This window comes from Mustela putorius, unplaced genomic scaffold (genome assembly GCF_011764305.1).
Source record: "Mustela putorius furo isolate JIRA1106 unplaced genomic scaffold, ASM1176430v1.1 tig00000224_pilon_pilon_pilon, whole genome shotgun sequence".
Classification (NCBI taxonomy): Eukaryota; Metazoa; Chordata; class Mammalia; order Carnivora; family Mustelidae; genus Mustela; species Mustela putorius.
In genome coordinates, this window is record NW_025421321.1 from 14,690,606 (window position 1) to 14,714,334 (window position 23,729).

The 23,729-nt window shown below is 47.0% G+C and overlaps 2 protein-coding genes across 3 annotated transcripts in view; one reads left to right on the forward strand and one right to left on the reverse strand.

Annotated features, from left to right (window-relative positions):
- Positions 1-18,996, reverse strand: ABCG8 (ATP binding cassette subfamily G member 8). Of its 2 annotated transcripts, none has more exons than XM_004752971.3 (13): positions 18,203-18,996; positions 13,688-13,792; positions 12,086-12,236; positions 8,427-8,665; positions 7,557-7,689; positions 7,192-7,461; positions 4,617-4,779; positions 4,424-4,507; positions 3,351-3,550; positions 2,843-2,919; positions 1,834-2,101; positions 755-882; positions 1-672 (listed from the first exon to the last, which is right to left on the reverse strand). In XM_004752971.3, exons 1-13 carry the CDS (start codon positions 18,263-18,265, stop codon positions 535-537), a joined length of 2,019 nt encoding a protein of 672 aa, XP_004753028.1. In that variant the 5' UTR covers positions 18,266-18,996; the 3' UTR covers positions 1-534. The 2 variants fall into 2 exon arrangements, with proteins under 2 accessions (XP_004753028.1, XP_004753029.1); XM_004752972.3 differs by having other exon boundaries at positions 13,688-13,789; positions 18,203-18,995.
- The window catches only part of ABCG5 (ATP binding cassette subfamily G member 5), a 27,954-nt gene continuing 22,663 nt past the window's right edge, over positions 18,439-23,729 (forward strand). The window contains exons 1-2 of the mRNA XM_004752967.3: positions 18,439-18,806; positions 19,436-19,557. Of these exons, the coding sequence (XP_004753024.1) occupies positions 18,661-18,806; positions 19,436-19,557 (268 nt within the window). The 5' untranslated portion in view covers positions 18,439-18,660. The remainder of the gene's footprint in view (positions 18,807-19,435; positions 19,558-23,729) is intronic.

The window sequence follows — 23,729 nt, forward strand, 5'->3', positions numbered from 1 at the left end:
TACAGTAGATGTTCAATAAATTTTTAATTGTTCTGTTTGGCTTTTGGAACCCATGACACACCAAAAGAAAGGATGTCTCAGGTCATTTTCTGTACTGAGAGTGACTTAACACAGAGTTCGGGGGTCCCAGAAGATGAGGTCAAACATTTCGCTAGGCAATATTGTTTCCTCTGGATCCAGTTCTTGCATAGCCTATTCCATTCATACCTAACTTGCTCCCATCCTGCACTGAGTCGCCTATATAAATATATATGAAAAGGAAATAAATTAGCAACACTGTAGGTGTCCCCAGGTTCAGTTTTCACTTTCCCAGGCACTGCAAACTCTGGCCATTAATCTGCAATCCCTTTCTACTATCTTTATTCTACTGCCATCCTGTGGCCGACCTGTGCCACTGCAATGCTGAGGGCCAGTGTAGCTGAGCTTGCTGTGTGGTCCTCCTGGTGCCCCATGGGGCTCCTTGGGAGGAAGGCAAGGAGTGCAGTTGAAGGGTCTTCTCTAGTCCCCACCAAGAGGCAGAAGCCTGGACATGAATCACCAGTCTTGATCTGATTTCTGTTTGATGAACCTTAGGGCCACGTAGTACAGGATCATGAAGGCACCACCAATGCCAATGAGGATGAGGTAGATGGCGTAGAGCGGGTGTGAGTTCAGGCCCATGGAACTGAGGATCTGGGGACACAGACATCAGTGAGCTCCCTGAGAAAACATTCCGACGGGTGTTATCTATTTTTCAAAGGCCTTAGCTACTTACTAGGTCTCCTGGGATAGGGATGGTAAAGTTGCCGACCCCCAAGTGGTAAGTGTGCCCTTTGAACTGAATCTGCATCAGGCCTTCAAAACACCAGCGGAGAAAGGAGACTTTGGAAATCCAAGCAGGCACTGAAGACAGTGAGAGCTATGTTACTCACACAGGCTGGCCACGTGCTCCCTGGGAAGGACTCATGAACACGGGGCTCTGGAGGCTCTGCCCCAAGGAAAGCAAGGTCTCTGAGTTGGAAGGAGGGCGGGGAGAGGCCGAAAGGGCCAGAGTGACAGCTTGGGACATGGGGTGGGGTGGAGGGGGCCACGTAGCTGAGGGTGCATCCCCACATGTTGGATAAGTAACAATTTCAAAGAGTCATTTATGAGGTGTCCCAGCATGGGCTCAGCTTCATGAAGGCAGAGCTGAGAATCTTGAGTCCATGCCCTGATGCCATGATGTACTGAGCCAGGAGCGAGAGGAAGGAACAAGCTCAGCCTGGCTGGTCTGGAGAAGAGAGCAGCCATGGAGATGTGGGCAGGGGCAGACAGTGCCCTACAGAGAAGAGCCACACATGCTCAGATGTGAGTGCATGAAGTGTGCTGGGGACTTCAGAAGAGCAAGGTGGGGGCAACAGGGAGCTAGCCCCCCAGAGGGCCTGAGAAGAGCAGTGACATGGATTTGAACCTTACAAAGTGTCCTCTGCGTGGGAGAGGGTCAAGAGGGACACAGAAGGACCAGGGCCACAGGGACCACTGTGGTGGTCTGAGACCCGACAATAAGGCCAGCCTGGGGGATCAGGCAAGTGGACATTTCAGAAAGATGTGAGAGGCAGAACTGATCTGACTCACTAGAGAATGTGGAGAGTGAGAGAGAATCAAGGGTGACCTCCAGGTATCAGCTGGGGGATAGAAGGTGCCATCTGTACCCTCTCATGGAGTCATTCTTTGACAAGCAGGACAGTTGGCTCCCAGAAAAACCAGGCTCCACTTGGCTCTAAATGGTGAGTTCTCATCCCCAGGTGAAAGCAGGCTTCATCCAGACCTAGAAGGCCTCAAAAAGCTTGAGCAAGGGAGGGGAGCAGGTCTTACCTGTCCACAGATTGTCCAAGCTTATCATGAAGCCCCCAGTGAGGTAGAAGGAGTTGTAGAGAGCGTTGCCAAAGAAGGAGGATGTATGGAATGTGGGGAGCAGGGCGGCGGCACCCAGCGCCATGATCCTACAGCAGAAGACCACCAGCCACACAAGCAGGAAGTGTAGCAGAAAGGGCTCGAGGCTCGGGTGCAGGTTGGCCAGCCAGTAGGTGGGTATCGCATAAATGATGATGTAGACGCAATGCTCCGGAAGCTCCCCTAGAATCTGCAAAGAGTAGCCCTTGCGAGGGTGTGCAGCTGGTGCCTTCACTGTCATTGTTTTTAAACGTTTAAAGATAATAACCCTCAATGATGCCAACCTCCCCTCCCGCTGACCATCAGGTGGTAGCAGGAGGGCCCGTGGGTGCGGGTGTGGGACCCTGAAATGTGAATTCCCTGCTGGTTTCCCTCCGCAGGTGCCATCTGGGACACTTCAGAGCAGTTTCCCCCAGGGAGGCCATGTGGCCTGGTGACAAATGGCAGTCAGGCATCTGTTCTGTTTCAAGTCCCCACCCTGCCTGCCCAGACCTAACAGCTATGGGGCTTTGAGACTGCATAACTTCTCTGAGCCTCCACTTCCTGGAAATAAGTATAGTAACAGCCAGTCTGCTTCCTGGAGATGTTGTGAAATCAGAGAGGTGAAGTATGCTGGTAGTTTCTTTCTTTTTCTCTTTCTTTCTCTCTTTTTCTCCTTCCTTCCTCCCCCACCCCCCACCCTTTTTTTCCCTAAGGTTTCTGCTGACCAGAAAAGTGTCATTCCTAGTCCCACAGTACCGGTCTTCTGGTAAATGTTTTAAAAACAACATGCCTCTGAAAGTCCCCTAGCAAATGTGACATCTTTAACCCCAGATGAGGCACAGCCCTCTAGTTCAGCAAAATACTTCTCTGGAGTTTTTGTACAATGCAATGTAGCTTTCTCAGACCCCGCCCCCAACCTGGTCACTTGCTCTCAGCCCTGACCAGTCACCTTAGTAAAGAAATAGGGACCAGGAGTGTAGAGACCATCTTCTAGTTCATAGTAAAGCATTGCCCTCTCTGAGTGACCTAAAAAGGGGTAGAAAAGGAGAATGAAAGTGACATTAATTTTCAGTGTTTCTGTTTTTTAATCTCTCTTAGTATAATTATAAATAGTCACATTGACTAAATGTCTTCTATTTTTAAAAAGCAGGCAGAGTTAAACCATCCTAATTTAGATGTTTGTAATTCTGTGACTTGTGCATTGCTGTCAAGTGTAATTCCTGCTATAATAGGAATGCCTAAGACTCCTGGATAATCTGCTTTCATTTGCATACTAATATTAATGTGTGAACATTAAAAACAATCATCACCTTTTGTTTTGCAATCATGGTGAAACTGTTCAGCAAACCCATTCTCCCCAGGAGTGTGGAGGAATATAGGCCAGCTCAGAGGAATGAACAATACCGTGTCTTCTGGCTCTTTCAGGTGTGGGTCACAAGAGAGCAAGCAACACTCACATTTGGCAATGACATCCAGGACCACGTTGAAAGGGATGAGAGCTCCAATCATGAACAAGAGGGCAGCTGTGTCCATGAAGGAGAGCTTGATGGCCCCGTGGCCATAATAGAGGAACCCAATGACCAGGGACATCAGGCAGGCCTCTGCTCCATGGATGAGGAGAGTTGGCAGGTCTCGGAAGTCGTTGAAAATCTGACGACTTAGAAGACAAAAGAGGTGCCAAGGGAACAATATATACCAGCCCTGTCACACTGGCAATGTCATTTAATCTCTGTAAGTCTCTCTTTTCTCATCTGTAGAATGGGAATAGCACTACCCCCTCACAAGGACTGTGAGACTCAAATGAGATCATTGGTGAAAGCATCTGTCTCACACTAGGTACACAATAATTTACTTTATCAACTATCAACTTACTATCAACGTATCAACTGTGCAATTTTACTTAAAGACATTATCTTAAGGAAATAACCAATCAGGTGTGTAAAGAGATATGTACAAGGATTGTTGTCACAGCATTACTTGTCATAGCAAAAGCCTAAAAAAAAAAAAAAAAAGGAACATGACTATGTTCTTAGCGGGGAAGTGAATCATGGAATGCGAATATTGGAATGCTGAAGAAGACCTAGTCAGATGAAAGGTAGACACCTATTCAATATGAGGCCAAAAACAAAAAAAATGGTTACAGAACAGTATGCAAACTATGATCACATTTACGTATTAAAATGCTGCATGCACGGGAGTATCTGGAAAGAAACACACCAAACATGTGGGTCTAGTTTTTTCTGAGGGCTGATGTGACAGTAACCTTTCCTTTCCACTTGAGTTTCTCCTGTATTGTCTGAATTTTTCACCACAATCCTATGAAATTTTTCCAATCATCTTACTGCCCTCCAGTAAGGACATTTTAATTTTGCTTAAAGAATAAAAGTTGCAAAGAGCATTAGTGGTGGTCTTGGTGACAGTGGTTTTTAAAAATGATGCTACCTGTTGCTTTTTCCTCCAAATTCACTTTAGATAGAAAGGGCTTGTGGGACAGGGTTGGTGGTAGTGGAGTGAAATGGCAGATAATTACCGGATCAGCACGGTGAACTGCTGCATAGAGCCAGGCAGCTCAATGGGAGTTGGGGGCTGGTCGGTGTCCTGGGGGAGGGCCCGGCTGTCAAGAAGAAGGGTGTGACATGGGGTGAGGGCGTGACTGCCTTCTATAAGGAGCCACTTTATATAGCTTATATAGCTCCACCCAGAGCCACCCTGGCTTTCCTTACCTCTCTGGGCAAGTGCCCTCACCCAGCTCCCTTGCCTCGGCTCTCCACAGAAAGTCATCAAAGCCACGAACTTTTTCTCGAAACAAGGCCGCAAGGGACTGAGCCTTCTCTCTGGTGGCCACTTCCTGCTCTCTGCTTTGCCTGTCGATGCTAGTCAAGTCCACTGTAAGGAGAGGATGCGGGGCCATGGGTGGCTGGGTCTCTGTACCTGTTCACAGGTGAGGAGCTTGACGCAAGGCCAGTTCACAATGCTGGTCAGCCTTTGGGGGCTCCAGGACATGCTCTCCACTCTCTGAGAGTGGACCATGAAGTGATAAGCAGAGCAGAGAGAGGCAGAGAGGCACCCAGGGCTGGCCTCCCACCCTGCTGGGCCTGGCCACATCCAATTCAGGGGAAAGCCTGTTGCAGGGGAAAGGTAACACCAGAGGCCCTGTGGGCCCTGGCCCCCATCCCAACACCCAGGCTCATTATGGAGACATCCCTAGAAAAGAACGGAAAGCACTGGACCTTTGGAGCCAAAGGTCATGGCACAATTATGTCCTGGCTCCAACTCCAGCCATTTAAGAAACTTGAGATGAGGACTCAGCCTCCCCAGTGTTCCTGCCCATGGGGAGAAGGTGGGCTGGCCATGAGACAGTTGGGCACTCTGGGAACCAGGAAGTTCTAGTTCTCACTGTAAATTAGTAATTTGGCTCCATCAGCAAGCTGTCTAAAAGGGAAGAGTGTTTTGGCCAGAGGGTGTCCAAGTCTGGACAATTCTAAGTAGAGCTGTTGCTGCTCTGAAGGCTGCTCAACACCCACCTCCGTACTATTTCTGGGGAGCATCTGGGAACCCCAGCCACAGCTCTACTCTCATGGGGCTCCTGTATGTCAGAAAGGCACACCACCCAAACATAACCAGGGCCCTCCTGAGCCCAGTTTTACTCCAGGCCAGAGTGTGGGTCACCTCCCACTATTCCCCCTCTTAACCTCTGTCTCTTCCTTCCTGCCATTTTCATGACATGTCCTAGGGCAGGATAATGTCTAGGAGGAGTCTTGTAAAATGCAATATTCTCCTTAGTGTGTAGGCCTGTAGCTCAGAACACCAGACTCTTTGGGTACTACTAGGCCCTGTACCCCAGATTGGTAGGTGGTAGGCAAGAGCCCCCCCTCCCCAAATGATAACAGTATAAAGAAAAAGGTTTTTTTCAGGTCTGTTGTGGACATTTGGCTTCTAGTAACCCCTCTCTGGGGTTACTGCACATTGCTCCCTTTGGCCAGGATGACAGGTGCCCTGTGAGTTCACACAGTGTGAGTGCACAAGGGCTGCAGGCTGGAGAGAGTGGCCTGTCCTCCGGGGGGGGGGGGGGATGGATGTTGGATGCTGGGAGGAGGATGTGGGCCAAGGGCCAGGAGTTAGGATGGGAGGCCAGATACACTGGCTATGAGTCCCAATTTTGCGCCTTACAAGTTCTCTGCAAGGGGTTTAACTTTTCAGGCATTGATCTTCTCATTTGTAAGGACGGAGATGACCCTGGCAGGGCTGTGAGAGTCCAAGGGAAACCCTCTGGAGCTTGGTGCCTTTGGGACCAGTGTCTACCCTTAAGGACATGGTCCCTGTTGTCATGGTTATTGGTGACGCCCTTGCCACACTGGAGTATCTTGGGAGGAAGCCAGGAGCTCCAGGTGACAAATTAGACAAGCCACAGCTCCCGTCTCCCCCGGTGCTGGTGAAGCTGTGTGGCCTGGCCAGCAGCCATGACACTCCTCAGCATTCAGGATCCACGCATCTGCTTTCAGGTCAGGCACCTATAAAGACAACTGCCTCCCCAGGAATGAAGGAATTGGCTTACCCTATGCTGAGAGCTCAGAACCCCAAGCAGAAAGGCCTCTCTGGGTTGACCCAACAATTTTCCTACCCAGAGATTCACTGACCAGGACCTCCAAATGGCTTTGAGCTCCTGTTCCCTGGGCCCCTCTCTCCCACCCAGTGCCTTCAGGCTCTCTGCCTCTGTGAGGGCACCAGGGCACGGCTTTAAGATTTCCTGGTGGCCTCCTGACCTTGGGAACCCTAAGTTTCCCTACAGAGTCTGAATAAAGACCACAATTCTAGAAACTGGTCCAAACCTTCCTGGATTCTATCTCCTCCAGCCACTGGAATTCTCCTAGGCTTCTTATCCATTGTGCGCAGGAGAAATCTGCTTTTTTTTTTTTTTTTAAAGATTTTATTTATTTTTATTTGACAGAGATCACAAGTAGCAGAGAGGCAGGCAGAGAGAGAGAGAGGAGGAAGCAGGCTCCCCGCTGAGCAGAGAGCCCGATGCGGGATTCGATCCCAGGACCCCGAGGTCATGACCTGAGCCGAAGGCAGCGGCTTAACCCACTGAGCCACCCAGGCGCCCGAGGAGAAATCTGCTTTATTTGGGCATTTTGTTTCTAGCATTTGATACTTGGCAAAGGGATACACGTTCTATAGCCGCTGTGCCCGTCCCCCTCCTAGGCCCTGCTCCCCTGAAGCCTCTGAGCTTCCCTCCCGGAATCTCTCCACCAGACCCTGGCGGGGTTCGGTGGGCGGAGGCGCTGCCCGGCAACTCACCGTAGAAGTCGGCAGGGTTGCTGTAGCGAGGACAGGGGTGGCCGATGGCTGTGAAGTACTGCACCATGTGCTGGGCTGCCCCGAAGTAGATGGTGCTGCCGGACGTCATCAGGAGGACCAAATCAAACAGCCTGAAGATGTCCGACCGAGGCTGGTGGAGGGAGATGAGCACCAACCGGTTGCCTTTGGCCAGCCGGGACAGGGTTTTCACCAGGTTGTGGGCCGTGAAGCTGTCGAGCCCGGAGGTGGGCTCATCCAGGATGAGGATTCCTTTCCAGCGGAGAGAGGGGCCTCGTGAGCCAGTGGGACTCCCGCTGGCCGGGCCCGAGCCCGGGGGGCGCCGCGGCCCCACCTCGCGCGCTCACCTGGATTCCACAGCAGCTGCACCCCGATGCTGACTCTGCGCCGCTCGCCGCCCGACACGCCCCTCACGTACGCGTTGCCCACACGCGTGTTGGCGCACTGGCGCAGGCGCAGCTCGGCGATCACGTCGTCCACCTGCGGAGAATGGCTGGCTTCTATTTTTATTTTATTTTATTTTTTTTAAAGATTTTATTTATTTGACGGAGAGAGATCACAGTAGGAGAGAGGAAGGGAAGAGATCACAGAGAGAGGAAGGGAAGCAGACCCCCTGCTGAGCAGAGAGCCCGATGTGGGACTCGATCCCAAGACCCTGAGATCATGACCTGAGCTGAAGGCAGCGGCTTAACCACCTGAGCCACCCAGGCGCCCCGAATGGCTGGCTTTTAGACGCCCCGCGGTGCGCCTGGCTCGGGGCCACGTGGGTGTTGTCCCCCAGCGCAAAGCGCCTGCCCTTCTAAATGGGTTTGTGCGCCAGCCTTCACTGGCCCACGCTGTGTTTGTTCCCGCATTCTTTCCGCTTGTCCTGAGAGGATCCCACGTGCAGGCCGTGGCGCCATGTTGGAAATGTGGCCGCGCCCTGGGGACAGGACAGCTGGGCTCCCTGCCCACCCGGAGGACAGGAGAACAGGTAGATAGAGACGCCTCACACATTCTTCCCTGTGCCATGGAGGGAACTGGCCAGGGCCCGGGCGGCTTACAGAGGGTTGTGGGGGTTTAAAGGTAGCCTGAGGGCCAGGCTGAGCGAACGGTTGGAAGGATGGTGAGCTGGGAGGCTCAAAGTCGACCTGGAGCTGGGCCCTGAGGCAGGGAGGGAGAGTGGGAGAGGGGAAGGATGTCATGATTACTTGGGGTCACCAGGATCAGGTAGTTACCCTTTCGTCGCGCTGAGCCTGAGAGAAGGTTCTGGGCAGGCGTAGCTGGGCAACAAAAGCCAGGGTCTCACGGACGGTTAGGTTAGGGAGCAGCTGGTCGTGCTGGCGCACGTGGGCCACATGCTTCCTCACCAGCTGAGATGTGCTGGGCTGCCCATTGATCCAGATTTGGCCTGACTTAATTTTGCCGCCGTAGTCCCTCCCGGTGATCACGTCCAGCAAAGAGGCGCTCCCACAGCCTGTGAAGCCACCATAGACATTCTGAGAGCAGAGCTGTGGGGGCCAACCTGGAAGCCACGGCAGCCCACACACTCTCCAGCCACCCTGGACTGCTCTGTCCTTGCAGCAGTGACCAGCCCCCAGGGAAAGTGGCACAGCTTTCGGACCCGAATGGGGCAGTCCCAACACCTGGAACTCCAGGCCTCTCACCTGCAGCCAATTTGATACCGTTGAGGCGTTGGAGGCACATGGACGCTGGGGGTTCAAGCCATTTAGCCAGGGGCTGCATGGCAGGAGAGGGCTGGAGGCCTGGCCCTGGCTGCATTTGAAGTAGATGCCTCTTTCCACCTCTAATAAGCCCATTTCTTTATCAAGTAGTACTAGTGTTAATTGCCCCATGAAGCTTAGCCATTTTTGGGTGGTAAAAGTGCCAGCAACCTTTGGCTCAGAAGCTGGCTTTGTGGGAAAGACTAATTTTGGAGAATTAATAGGGTGTTTTAAAAAAATATTTGTTTATTTTAGAGGGAGAGAACGAGTGGGCGGGAGGGCAGGGGGAGAGGGAGGGAATCTCAAGCAGACTCTCAGCTGAGAGAGGAACCCAGCATGGGTCTTGACCTCACAAATAGGGTGTTTTTTAAAAATGCAAAACTGGAACTTACTTTCAGAAATAAGGAGGAAAAAAATAGAGGAATAATAGATGAGGACATGATTCTAAAACTAAGCCACAGTATACACGTGTATTTCTCTATATTTGTCTTTCTCCTGTTTTAATCTGTGGTACTTTTTACTCTCTAGAAAAAGTGATCTGTTGCCCTAAGTTAACACCATCCCCCTCTGAGTGACAGTGATTGCTATTGATTTGGGGAAGTGTCTGATTGGATCAGGTTTCCAGAAGCGTTTGATGAGACTCTTTGACAGCCATTTAAGCTGTGAATGCCAGTTGGGCTGTAGCTGTGAGAACACTGCAGACAGCTAGGGATGACGCTCTGCCCCATTCCCCCCATATGAGGGTTTGGTTTCTTTACTATCAGTTTCTTTCAGAGAGCAATTAAAAAAAAAGTTTTTATTTTTTTGAGAGAGAGAGCACAAGCTGAGCAGGGACCCCAACATGGGGCTCCATCCCAGGACCCTGGGACCATGACCCAAGCCAAAATCAGACACTCAACCTACTGAGCCACCCAGGTGCCCCTCAGCAAATTTTGCAACTTGTTTTCAAACAGGGAAGAGCCAATACACAAATGTAACCACATCTCCTTGCCATACACACATGCTTCTTGCAAGAAGCCCCATGCCTCCAGTGCAAAAAAACAAAACTCAAGAAGCCTCCCCACTAATCCTTACGCTTACTGATCAGAGGTTCTCACAGTAGAAAGGGACTTGCATGCCACCTCCAAGTTACACCTCATTCAAGGTCCCTGAGAACATAAGTAGAGTAAAATATTCAGAGAAACCAGAGTGGAGTGCTCTGGTCCTGCTCCCTATCCAGCCTCAGATATTAGATGCAGGATCAGAGATAGCTGGGGACTTTGTCAACATTCATAGGTAAAATGAGATTCCCAATCAGGAGTTCAAAGACCACATTTCATAAACATTTTATGAGAGGTATGAGTGGCCTTTCCAGTGGAGATTGCCTAGTGAAACTGGGCAGACCTGCAGACCAGAAGACAACACCAAAGGCATTCAAGGGCCTTATAAAATAGCAGGAGTCTCCAATTAAATACATTAATTCATTGGAAAACACATTTGTTACTACTACTGATTCTGCAGAAGCAGCCAAAGTATCTGGAGCAACGTTTTTATTTATTATAAATTATGCTGAGCATTCATCCATTCTTTGTTTCATTCTTAATTTCTTAAGCGGAGTAAGAGCCACAGGATGTATAATTGATAAATCTTTCTAAGAAATCATTTAGGGGGATCTGGGTGGCTCAGTTGGTTAGGCAACCAACTATTGATTTTTTGGTTCAGGTTATGTTCTCAGGGTCCTGAGATTGAGCCCCTTGGCAGCAGGTTTCACACTCAGTGGAGAGTTTATTTGAGGTTCCTCCCCCCTCCCCTCTCTCTCAAATAAATAAATCTTAAGAAGAAATCACTTAAATAATTTCAGTCAAATAAACCTGAAGCTAAATAACATTGAGCCTAGAGTCAGAAGTCCTGGAGACTACTCAGTTTCTCTGAACTTCACTTTCTAAGGGATGCTAACAGCTCTCAGGGCAAGTGTAGTGAGTATTAATTGTGATGACTCTGAGGCTTAGTGGAAGTGCCTCCACAGGGCCCACATATTCCCCAGATTCTCAGTTCATGAAGGAAAAAGCATATAGGACATAAAAACTACCAGGAGTTACCAAAATAAAATTGGCCTATGAAGTGTCTCTTGTTTTCTTGTTCAGATCAGAATTACAGAGGCAGGGCCAAAAGTGGGCAGGACTTGACCTGTGGGTGTTATTTAAGTTACAAAGTGCATTGGCACACATTATCTTATTTGATCTTGGGTTAGATAATAAATAGAATTTCCCTATCAGAAGACTAAAAATTTGGAGATGTTCAAAAGTTCAGTAATCTTTACTTCTGGAAATGATTAATTAAAAGGTATAACATGTTCTCACACCATGTAAGAGAGAAATGCCCTGATCTGGGAATCAGAAGATCAAAGTTCTAGTTCCAACTCTGCATGAAATATATGTTCTTAGGTGAATCACTCACCTTTTCTAGACTTTAGTCTGCCTATTTGTCAAATGAAGGTGTGCATGTGTTGAGGGGAGACAGGAGGATACTCTAGAGATATTGATGACTGAAAAATACTGATAATTTAAAAACCTTCCTTTAAAGAGGCTTCCAAACTGGTAAGGAGAAAGAAAGATAGAATACACTGGAGAGAGTAAATTTGTTCTCCAAGGCTCCATTCACCTTTGGCATTGTATAAGTTTAAGTTTAGCCTGTGGAAGTGACTCTGAGGCACTCCAAGAATCTGGATCTTTGCAAGTGTTTGAAGCCTACACTAAGACTTAGAGAGCCTCTCTGAGAAGTGGGAATTGCAGCAGGGGCTGTGCCTACCGGGTCGTAGGGCAACAGTGAGTGAATGTCCCTGGTGGTGGAGGAGTCCCCTGACAAGAACATTGAATTCTGGAGCTGACTGATGATCTTGGAAAGGTTGTTGCTTTGTCTCAATATAGGTGTTAACTAGGGACCAGGCCCTGGCTACCGCTTCAAGAGGCATATTTGTGATTCATAATGATGGCAACTGCCTGAGAGATAGTAAATGGAGGAACTGGGATTTGAATCCAGGTTTGTCTGACCCAGAACCTGTGCTCTCACCCACTCTGCTCTGCTGCTCTACTCATCAGCAAGGGTTCTGTGAGGAGCATCCATCTTTCTGAGGGACTGGTCTGCTTTCCAGGAGAGACCAAACCCATTGCCTCACTATTTGCCCTTAGTGGTACCTGAGCTCCCTATGATGGCCAGCATCTGCCCACTTCTCACTTTGAAGCTCAGGTTTTGGATGCCCAGATCACAAGAATCCTTGTGAGATGTCCAAGGCATCTTGAACTGAGCCAGCTTCTTAAACCAGGGCACCTGGGAGTCCATATCGACCTGTGGGGAAACATTGGAAGGTTCCTCAGAGAGCTGAGTGGTCAGAGGGTTTCAGCAACTTCTATTCACCTCTATATAGGATACACAACAGGTTGAGGGGCCCATGCCCAGGTTCTATCAAGCATGAGTTTGGCGCCTCTGCCGAGACCCTGTGCTGAGAACCTGAAGCTTCTATTTCCAAGTCTGAAATTGAGACATGGGAAGCAAGTACAACAGCAGAACAGAAAGGAAAATACAACATAAAGCAAAATGATGTCTTCACTTAAGGATAATAATTTATTAATGACTTATTAAGGGTTTACCATGTACAAGGCATTGTGTAAATCTCTTTCAAGTTCACACAGCTAATGAGTGGCAGAGCAGAGAAAGGTTATGGTGTGCCTCATTAGCTTGTTCTAACATATATTTACAGGAGGCCTGGGTTGGACCTCTGAGGTTCAGTATTGCATCCCCCTGCATGTTCCATTTGGACCAACTGGGGTCTGCCCCCAGGTGGGTCTGGGAAATGGAAGTCTTGAATCTGACCAGAGGTACACTGAAAGCCTCTGAAAGGCCAGCAGTCCTTGCATTCTGGATGTCTTATTAGTTCAAGGGACAGTATATTTTGCAAACAAATAATAATAAAACGTAAAGTGGTGAAACCTGAAGTCTGTAGAATGGTGTCATGGTATTGTTAATTTCTTAGTTTTGTTTGTTTTCCACTGGGTAATGCAAGATGTTAACATATTAGGGGAAGTTGGGCAAAGGGTATATGGAAACTCTTTACCATTTTTTAAAGATTTTATTTATTTATTTGACAGGCAGATCACAAGTAGTCAGAGAGGCAGGCAGAGAGAGGGGGGAAGCAGGCTCCCCGCTGAGAAGAAAGCCCGATGCGGGGCTCAATCCCAGGACCCTGAGATCATGACCTGAGCTGAAAGCAGAGGCTTAGCCCACTGAGCCACCCAGGGGTCCTTCTTTACTATTTTTGTAAAGTCTAAAATTATTCCAAAATCTGAAGTTAAAAAAAGTTTGAAGTTTTTTTCTCCCCCACAGTTCACATAATTTATGTTTTTTTTTAAAAGATTTTATTTATTTATTTGACAGACAGAGATCACATAGGCAAAGAGGCAGGCAGAGAGAAAGGGGGAAGCAGGCTCCCCGCTGAGCAGAGAGCCCGATGTGGGGCTCGATCCCAGGACGCTGAGATCATGACCTGAGCCAAAGGCAGAGGCTTCAACCCACTGAGCCACCTAGGCGCTCCTCACATAATTCATGTTTTAACAAAGGTCTCGTTCTCTTAGCCTATCAACCTCCAGCTATGTTATGTGTAGTTGAGGGCGTTCCTGTACATTCACTCAACATATGAGGCATTAACATGGCCGGCATGGACTCACCCTTCAGTTCTCACTTTGAGGATCATTTGGCCTTCCCTGCCCACTCCTCCCACTTCTCCTCAGGTGTGCTTCTACCTGGTAGCTGAGATCTTGGACCTCCAAGGTGTTGGACTGGCCACTGTAGGTGAAGTATAGGCTGTTGTCACTTTCAGAGGAGAACAAGCTGTCCTGGAGGCCCTGCTGGAAGACATGACAGGTGAGGGGTTCCTTCAAAAGCTGCTGAGCACTTAAGAGAAAACGGAGGAGACCCAGGAGGTGAGAGCAGCAACTAGTGTGGTTGAGATTGAGAACTGGAAAACATGCATTTGGGCAGGTGGATCCCAAGGGCTATGAGAAAATAGGAGCATCCATGAGGGCGAATTTGTCCTTCCCTGCAGAGGGTGTTTTGGGACTTCTCTCCAGCACAGCTCCTGGCTCTAGAAAACTCAGTCTCAAGATTGGTGGAGCCTGGACACAGGCAGCCTATGATGGACAAGACTCAGACTCTGGACTGGAGAGAGCTTTGTGAGCTTCTGTGCTCTGGGGGCACCTGAGCTGGGGGCTGGCCTAAAATTTTTTTTTCCTGCGTCTGGCTTATTATCTCCTAATGCCAAACAGAATCCCATGTACCGACATGTGAGAGGAAATAGATATCAAAAAGCTAATGCTCAATATTTGGAAGACACCATCCTTGGAAAAGTTGCATTTTATTCTAATGATGAGTTTAGCACAATACAGCCATTCAGAATGCTATTGGGAGGTTTCAGAAGAAGTCCCTGTCATTGTCATGGTCATCATCATCATCTTGCTGTTGTTGGAGTGATCCTATATTTGTATATCAGTTAAATCAGTGTTTCATGGTATCAGCTGATATCTTTGGTATTAGCCATCAGCAGATCTGAATTCCTTCTATTTTATCAGTTCAATCATTTAAATCATTGAGGTCCCCCAAAAGAACAACCTGTCTAGAAAAATTTCTATTTTTTTTTTAAAGATTTTATTTATTTATTTGTTAGAGTGAGAGAGAAAGAGCACAGGCAGGCAGAATGGCAGGCAGAAGCAGAAGGAGAAGCAGGCTTCCCGCGGAGCAAGGAGCCTGATGCGGACTCAATCCCAGGACCCTGGGAATATGATCCAAGCCAACCGAACCACCCAGCCGTCCCGAAAGGTTTCTATTTTTCTATTTTTATTTATTTTTTTATTTTTAAAGATTTTATTTATTTATTTGACAGAGATCACAAGAAGGCAGAGAGGCAGGAAGAGAGAGAGAGGGAAGCAGGCTTCCTGCTGAGCAGAGAGCCCGATACGGGGCTTGATCCCAAGACCTTGAGATAATGACCTGAGCCGAAAGCAGAGGCTTTAACCCACTGAGCCACCCAGGTGCCCCTATTTTTCTATTTTTAAATGCATAACATTTTTCTTTCTTTTTTAGTGCAGGATAAAGCGTATTTATTAACAAGTTCCAGTTGACTCCGATCTTTTTCCCAAGAGCTGCTCTTCTCATACTGACGTGTTCTTCAATCAAGCGTCCAGTACTTAGGGAGCCCATATCACTCTTTTCAGTCTTGGGTTTGGATGTGACAAAGATGGTTTCTGAGAAGCTTAGCTTTTTTTCTTTTTAATTGAGGTAAAATTGGTATATAACATTATATTAGTTCAGGTATACAGCACAACAATTCCAAATTTGTGTACACTGCAAAATGGTCACTACACTATATCTAGTCACCATCTGTCACCATGCAAAGAAGCTTAGGTTTTAATGAATGGGACAGGTGGTTAGGATGGAGCATGACAGGCTAGGTATAGAGGCAAGCTGACCTCAAGCATCCATTCAGGGTACCCATTCAGGGTATATTTACACTGTGTACACAATGCCTACCTGTGCTTTGTGTGAAAATAAACTGACTTATGACTTATGTGAAAATAACATCCAAAAGTCTCTGTCAGACTTCGCTGTAGTAGTGGAGGTCAGAGGTCCTCTGAAAGGATGTTCCAGCCCCAAGAGAAAGGAGGGAAATCAGTATAGGCGATAGTCTATGGCAGCAGCCTCTGAGTAAGTAGTCCCTAGAGTTCGACGGCAGTATGGAAACAACAGACCATAGCTACTTATCTTGTCTGATGTTAGAACTATTACCATAAAGATCCTAATTTATACAGGAAAAAAAATGGGAAAGATGAATGCCTCATTTAGCAGAAGGGCCATCTCTGGGGAACAGAGAAGAATGCAGGAGAGAAGGTTACAGAGAAAGGCGAAGAGAGCGAGCCTCAGAGCTCTTGGTAATTAGTGGTGCGTACGTGAGGGTTCATTATTCTATATTCTGATGTGTCTGAAACATTTTAAAATATGTTTTCCAAGTGAGAGTGAGAGAGCAAGTAGAACTCCAGAATACTTCTGCCACCTTGCCTCTTAGTTGTCAGTACATCTAAGGCAGGAGCTGGCCGTGGAGATGGAGGAGGGCCCAGGGTCTGTGACCTCAAAGATGGAGAAGGAGATCTCTCTTGGGGGAGATTGAGGGCAGCTGAGAAAGGTGCTGCATTCCAGGCAGGTTCAGCTCTGCACCAGCCATCTAGAGACTACCTTCCTGGAGCTGCACAGGCAGGAAAAATTTCAGAGGAAGAATTTGTTGCTGGATTGGGGGCAGCCTCTGTTCCATTTTGAAATATTTCCTTGGCCCCAGGAAGGATTTATTAGACTCTTCCTGAGGTTTTGACAAATCCTCTGTATTTTTCAAATACTTAAATATCTATTCAGCTGACATCTTAATCAGTATAACTGTCAGAACATCACTTGAATTTCTGACAGGTGACACCCAAAAAAAGCAAAAGCAGTTTTATTTGTAGGTAACCTGCTTGGCTCCTGCTGGGCTACATTGTAATTTCTCCTTCTATTAACTTCTGATCAAATTCCCGAGTCAGAAGCATAGATTAGAAAGGAACTCTGGGAGCACAGAGCCCAAGTTTCTTATTCTAAGTTGAGGAATCCATGCCCTTGAGTAGTGACGGCGCTGAGGACTCCATGCCTGGTAGAAACATGCAGGGTTTATTCCTGGTTGAGAGGGTGAGCCTGGGCCTTTACTAAAATGGTCAGACCAGATCTCACATATCTTTGCCCTGAGGACTGGGGCCCTCTTGGGCTCTGCTTCTGCCCAGGGACTGAGGAGTCTGTGGGCCAAGGACACTTGCCACTCCAGGCACCCCAGGCCAGAGGGCCAGTTGTCTGTGGGTAGGCAGGATGGTATGACCACATAGGGGTGTGTGAGTCATGAGTAGAGCTAGGGTTGGGCAGAGAAGGGGGAACAGGCTGTAGCTTGGGCTGGGAGCTGGCACCCCTATGCCCGCACATTATAACTGCTGCTCCACAATTTCCTAGAATTTCTGAATTTACACCTGATCTTTCAGGATGTGAGGAAGGTATGTCAAGAAGACAGAAACTGTTTTCAAGTGCTTAGCTTGATTGATAATTTTAAAACCTCTAGACATAAGATATGTAGCCCTCATTCTGTTGTTCCAGATGCCTTAAATGTTGGGGGTAGATTGTCACTTGGAACCTTGAGTAAGAGGATTGGAGAAAAGGAAACTGGAAACAGTAGGCATTCCTGGATGTTGGATTTGGGCATATGTTTGCATTCCATGCTGTGGTGGCTGAATTGTTAGACCTTTTCGGCAGAAAGCGTCCCCAAAGCCACCGCTGACTTTATATCATATTCAGGCCATGAACACTGCAGTCTCAGCCCTAGGAGTCATTTCTTGGCAAGGACCGGCTGTGTTTGCACATCAGAAGTGGCTGTTTGTCATGGCTGCAGAGTGAACTAGGAACGTGCTGGGTAGAAGTCACATCCTAGCAACTCAGGGCCAGACTAGGTGACCTGTGGCTTTCCCTGTTGGGTGTGGAGTCCTTAGACCTTCTCGTCTTTCCCTCCTCTCCATGGCAGGCAAAGACAGCAAGCTGGTCTGGGGTGAGGTGGAGATAGAGGGTGGGCTCTGCTCTATTTCCATCTTCCAATTTAGCATCCTGCTTCAAATCCAACCCACACCCTGATTTTAGCCAAAGGCCATTTCTCAAGTAAACATTTCTCATGTAAGATAAGGGTGGAGAACTTGTGCCCCAACCTCTTGTTCCCCTGGCTGCCCTCTGTCCCTTCGCTCTCTCTGGGGTCTTATGTTTGCCTGTTGTAGCCATGTTTTGTGCATAAATTCTCATGTTCCCATAGAAGTCACCTGCCATCCTATCTCAGCAGTTTACAGCAGCGGACTCTGAGCTTGACAGACACACAGATGAAGGAGACACTGCAGAGTCCCTGGTATGTGTGAAAACATTTCTGCATTGGAGTCTCATTCAGAAAAAGCTACATCAGCCCAAGTCACAAACAGGAACATCATTTCCTTGTAGGAGTGTTTCTTCATGTAGGAAGTGACCTCAGAGGCCCCCTACCCACCCCATCCCCTAAATCCCTTCCCCTCAGCCCTTTGATGCCCAGGAAATAGAGTCCTGCTGCCATGTTCTCCCTCTCCTTGTGGTGCTGGTGGAGTTAAAACAAAGTTCCTGAGGGAGGAAAGAAAGGTCCCATTTGCTCCCGCCCCCCATGACTGAGGTGACTGCCCATCACTCACAGAGGCATCCTGGGGAGCAGCCCTGTTCCACAGTCCTCTCTTCTCTGAGGCCTTCTCAGCCATGGGGCCCCGTGGTGTCTGTGCCCCTCTGCTGCAGCTTCCTTTCCACCTCAGTGGCTACCAGACAGCACCAGTGTATTGTCTTTCTCAGGGCTGGGTAGTCTCTGGCCTTGGTTCAGTATGCCTCTCTCCTAGCACTCCTCCCAGGCTGGCCCTCCTACAAACACAGGCTGTGCGTTCTGCCCACTGCCAAGATAGCACACACACTCTGGGTAAAGGTACATCAGATAATGGCATCCGTGGCCAAATTCCAGTCCCGCTGTTGGAAAGGTCTGGGGAGGGATACCAGAGCACGGTGAGGAGCAGGCGGGGCAGTGTGTTCCTGGCTCCTTTACTAAGGCTTCTCCGGGGAGAGTCAGGCCACCCCAAAATTTACCTGTTTCTGATGTTTCTTGGCCATGAATGAATTTCCATCTTTGACCCCTATGGGGTCCTTGGGGACCCAAGTAAACAGAGACCCCCAGAACTCCCCAGAGGAGGTTCCCATAGTTGCTTCAAAGCCTCGACACAGCCTGGGCATTCTCCATGTCTCCTACCATGTCAGGTAAGTCCATGCTTCTTTAGCCTACTAGGAGTTTGAAGCTGGGCTTTGTTTGAGTTGTGGTGGTGATCCGAGGTAGGTGGGTTTCTGCTGGCTTTTTTCACTAATGAGGGCAATGTGTGGAGGCTCTGGGCTCCCTCCTTAGTGGATTAGGGTGGAGAGAATGGAGGGAAAGGGCTGCCAGTAGTAAATGAGGAGCAGTGGCAAACGGTCCTTCTCTTGCCCATGGGAAGTCCTGGAAGCTATGCTAGTGAGGCAGCTGTGCTCTGCCTTGTGCCCCTTAATCCCTTCCTGTTGTGTTCTCTGTGTACAGCTGCGCCATGGGGATGGAGAGGGCTTGGGGTAGCCCAGAGTGTAGTGAAGCCTGGCGAAGGAATGCGTGGTCAACTGAAGGAATAAACCATGTCCTGTATATTTTATCTCCCACACTGCCAGAGAGCTGGCATTCAGAGCAGCTCCTGGACAGGGGCTTTACATAGATGATATTTCTTGGTCGCTACCTGCCAGTGTCTGCAGAGAAGGATGCTGAGCCCCAACCATATTTAGGAACCTGTCCAGAGACAGCTAGGATCAGTGCTGGAGGGACAAGGGTCGGGTCCCTTCTGGAGCCCCACACTGTCTTCCCTTTAAAGCCACCAAGCTGGGCCCTGGTGGGACTTCACATCTTGCCGGCAGCGGTGGGACAGGCAGATCCTCAAAGATGTCTCCTTGTACGTCGAGAGTGGGCAGATCCTGTGCATCTTAGGGAGCTCAGGTAAGCTTGGGAAAGAGTTCTTTAAATTTACATCCTCAATGAGCATTCAGAAAAGGCTTTCACTTGCTTTGAACATTAAGGAAATAAGTTTAAGTTGTGGCAAGAAAGTTAGAAGTTTGATATTAGAATGAAACCAAATGACATGTCTTCCTGAATAGAATCTGGAACTAATGTGAAGCCTTTAGAGAGATCCTTGGAAAAGAATAAAATCCTGCCTAACATGTCAGATAATTCCTATTTCAGTATAGAAAGTACTCAGCTTGGTGCCTGGCACGTAGGGTGCTCAGTAAACACAATTCCCCTGATCTCTACCCTGCCAAGAGGTAGGATAAGGAATTAAGTAAGCCACAAGGTTGCATGCCCATTTAGTTCTGTATTCATTATTTAAAAAAAAATTACGATGTATTTCCAATAAGCAAGAATAGGAAATAATATAAAGAATGTTTATATAATAAGACCCGGTTTTATCAAATCTTTTTAAAAATTTTTTATTTGAATTCAACTTAGGGGTACCTGGGTGGCTCAGTTGGTTAAGTGTCTGACCAGCTCAGGTCATGATCCCAGGGTCTTGGGATGGAGTCCCGAATCTGGCTCTCTGCTCAGTGGAGAGCCTGCTTCTCCCTCTGCCCCTCATCCTGTTTGTGCTCTCTCACTCTTGCTCTCAAATAAATAAAAAAATCTTCAAAAAAAAATATACATCAACTTAGTTAAAATACCCTGTAAGGCTTTGTCAGATCTTAACATTACACCATAATTGCTTCAGATCCTTTTGGTTTTTGTTTGTTTTTTATTTTTCAGATCCTTTTTGTTTTTAAGGAACTAAATATTACAGACTCCACGAGGCCATCTGTGTGCCCATTTCCCATCTTCTCCTCTTTTCCTGGGATATCTACACTTGAGACTGAATTACAGTTTGTCTTTGTGTCACTGTATTAGCCAGTTATTGTCCTAGGAGGGTCTAGCCTCCAGAGAGGAAGCCCTTTGTGTCAGAGGGCAGTGCTCCATAGGCGTCACAGCTGTGAATCCTCAGCACCTGGAGGATGGGTGCATTGAGTCTGATGAGAGGCTCTGTGTGGACACCACTGGGTCCACTGCTGTAAGTTATCCTGCACAATTTAAGGATGAAAGATTCTTACAAATTGGCTTCAGAGGTGCTTTCTGATTGAGTTCTTGCTTGCACTGATATTGTTGACATTTACTGGCATTACCCACTTGCATTATTCTCTTGACTATCAGTGTGTAACACAAGTCTATGACAAAAGTCAAGCATGGACAGCCTCGTTTGACCTGGAGAATTAAATCCCTAGCCTTTCCCCTGCTATAGCAGGTGAAAACTGGGTGACAGTAGTAACATTAAGATTAAATGAGAAGGAATTCTTTGACTAAAACTGTTATACTTTGCTGAGATTTTCTGTTCTTATTTCTAGTTTTTCTTTCTTTCTTTTTTTTTTTTTTTTTCCAATTTTTATTGGGGGTGGGAGAAGGGCAGAGGGAGAGAATCTCAAGCAGACTTCCTGCTGAGCTTGGAGCCCAACATGGCCCTCAGTCTCAATGACCCTGAGATCGTGATTTGAGCCAAAACCACAAGTTGGACATTTAACTGACTGAGCCACCCAGGTGCCCCCAAACCATTTCTAATATATATATGTACCATAATATCCAGGGCCATTCTAATTTTCCTTTAAGAAGGAGAAAAGCTGAGTTATTCCTGTGATTTGTTTGTTGCCTTCTGTAGGATTAGGATGGTATTATTGCACACAACAAAGAATGAACTCACTTTCTCAGAATGGTGTCCCACAAGCCAGTGTCATGCTTCATGCACATCTTAGGACAGTGGGTTAGAGGTCTTGATCTGGGAGCTCTTGGGCTGGATTCTGATGATGCCTAATCATGGCTTTATGACAACATCTATCATTTTGGATACTGACCATGGATTCATAGTAGACTGTAAGTTCCCCCAGTGGTGGGGGGGCTTTGTCTTTGTTTTTTTGTTGTTTTTGTTTTTTTTCCCTGGTGTAGTCTCAACAGCTAGAACAGGTCTGGCCACATAGAAGGTACTTGGTAAATATTTGTTGAATCACTGAGTGAACAAATCAATTCTATGAATTACTGTTAGTGTTTCACAAAATGATGATTTCATTGGTGTCCTACCTAATACAAGACTATTTCTGAAATCTTTATCAGTGAGGTAAAAGACTTAGGTACCTGACAAAATGGTGCAATGCAAGTCTGCCTATGGTCACCCAACACTCCAGGGGAGGGTAACTATATTTAACTCAATATTTACTATCAGTTGGGACCTAGACTCTGGGCTGCTTTCTCCTTTGCAGAGGACTATTTAGTTAGAATTTCTGTCCTTTCAGGGAAAATAACCCCAAAGGTCATGGTTTTATTACCCTTCAGGGCATTAACCTTTTGATTTATTTTTTCTTTTTTTATTGTGGTAGAATACACATCAAACTTACCACTTAACTATTTTTTAAAAAGATTTTATTTATTTATTTGACAGAGAGAAATCACAAGTAGATGGAGAGGCAGGCAGAGAGAGAGAGAGGGAAGCAGGCTCTCCGCTGAGCAGAGAGCCCGATGCAGGACTTGATCCCAGGACTCTGAGATCATGACCCGAGCCGAAGGCAGCGGCTAAACCCACTGAGCCACCCAGGCGCCCCACCACTTAACTATTTTTAAGTGTACAGGTCCGTGGTGTTAAATACATTCACATTGTTGTGCAACCCTCTCCACCATCTATCCCCTTAGCTCTTCATCTTGTAAAATTGAAGCTCTACATTCATTAAGCACTAAGTCCCCTTTCTTCTTGCCTCACCATTATACTTTCTGTCTCTATGATTGATTACTGTCTCATATAAGTGGAATCATATTGTATGTCTTTTTGTGCCTGGCTTATTTCACTTACCATAATGACCTCAGGGTTCATCCATGTTGTAGTCTATGTCAGAATTTCCTTCCCTTTTAAAGCAGAATGAATAGATATTCCATTGATATATGTACCATACTTGCTTATCTGTTCTCCATTAATGGACACCTAAGTTGCTTCCCCATTTTACCTACTGTGAATAATGAAATGAAGATGGGTGGACAAATACCTGTTTGAAAGCTTGTTTTCAGTTCTTTAGTGGATATACCAAGAAGTGGAATTGCTGGGTCATATAGTAATTCTGTTTTTAAATTTTTGAGGAACCTCTCTATACTGTATTCCCATCAACAGTGCATAAGAATTCCAATTTCTCTGCATCCTCACCAACACTTGTTATTTTCCAGTTTTTTGATAGTAGCCATCCAAAAGGGTGCAAGGTAGTATCTCATGCAGTTTTGTCTTCTTTTTTTAGATTTTATTTATTTTGGGGGGAGAATGCGCATGCATGAGAGGGGCAAGCAGAGGGCAGATTCCCCACTGAGCTGGGAGCCCAATACAGGGATCCATCCCAGGATCCTGGAATCATGAACTGAGCTGAATGCAGACACCTAACAGACTGAGACACTCAGGTGCCCTCATTCCAGCTTTTATTTGCAGTTCCCTAAAGCTTATATGCTTATTGGCTATTCATATATCTTCTTTGGAGAAATGTCTGTTTAAGTTCTTCACCCAATCTTGAATTGGGTTAATTGGGGTTTTTTTGGTTGTTGCTGAGTTTTGGAAGCACTCTATACATTCAGATATTAATCTGATATTAATTAATACCAGATAAGTGATTTGCAAGTATTTCCACCAGCATCCTGTGTGTTGTCTTTTTATACTGGGGACAGTGTCCCTTTTCCTTTTATAAGTTTATTTATTTAAGTAATCTCTATACCCAGTGTGGGGCTCAAATTCATGACCCCAAGATCAAGAGTCACACACTTCTCTAACCAAGCCAGCCAGGCATCCTTGGGGACAGTGTCTTTTGAGGCACAAAATTTTAAAACTTCCATGAAGTTCAGTTTGTCTATTTTTCTTTCATTACCTGTACCTTTTCATGTGATACTCTAGGGCATTAACTATTTGCATGTCTAACTTTGCATCATATTTTTGACGGTTTATTTTCCATCGATTATACATGTTAGTTTCTTGTATCCTTTTTCTCCTTGTATTCTTTTTTTGAATGAGCTTTTTCACTCTGCTGGTCCTTTCATTAACGAGTTAATAAATAGTTGAAATATCTTACAAAAAGAGA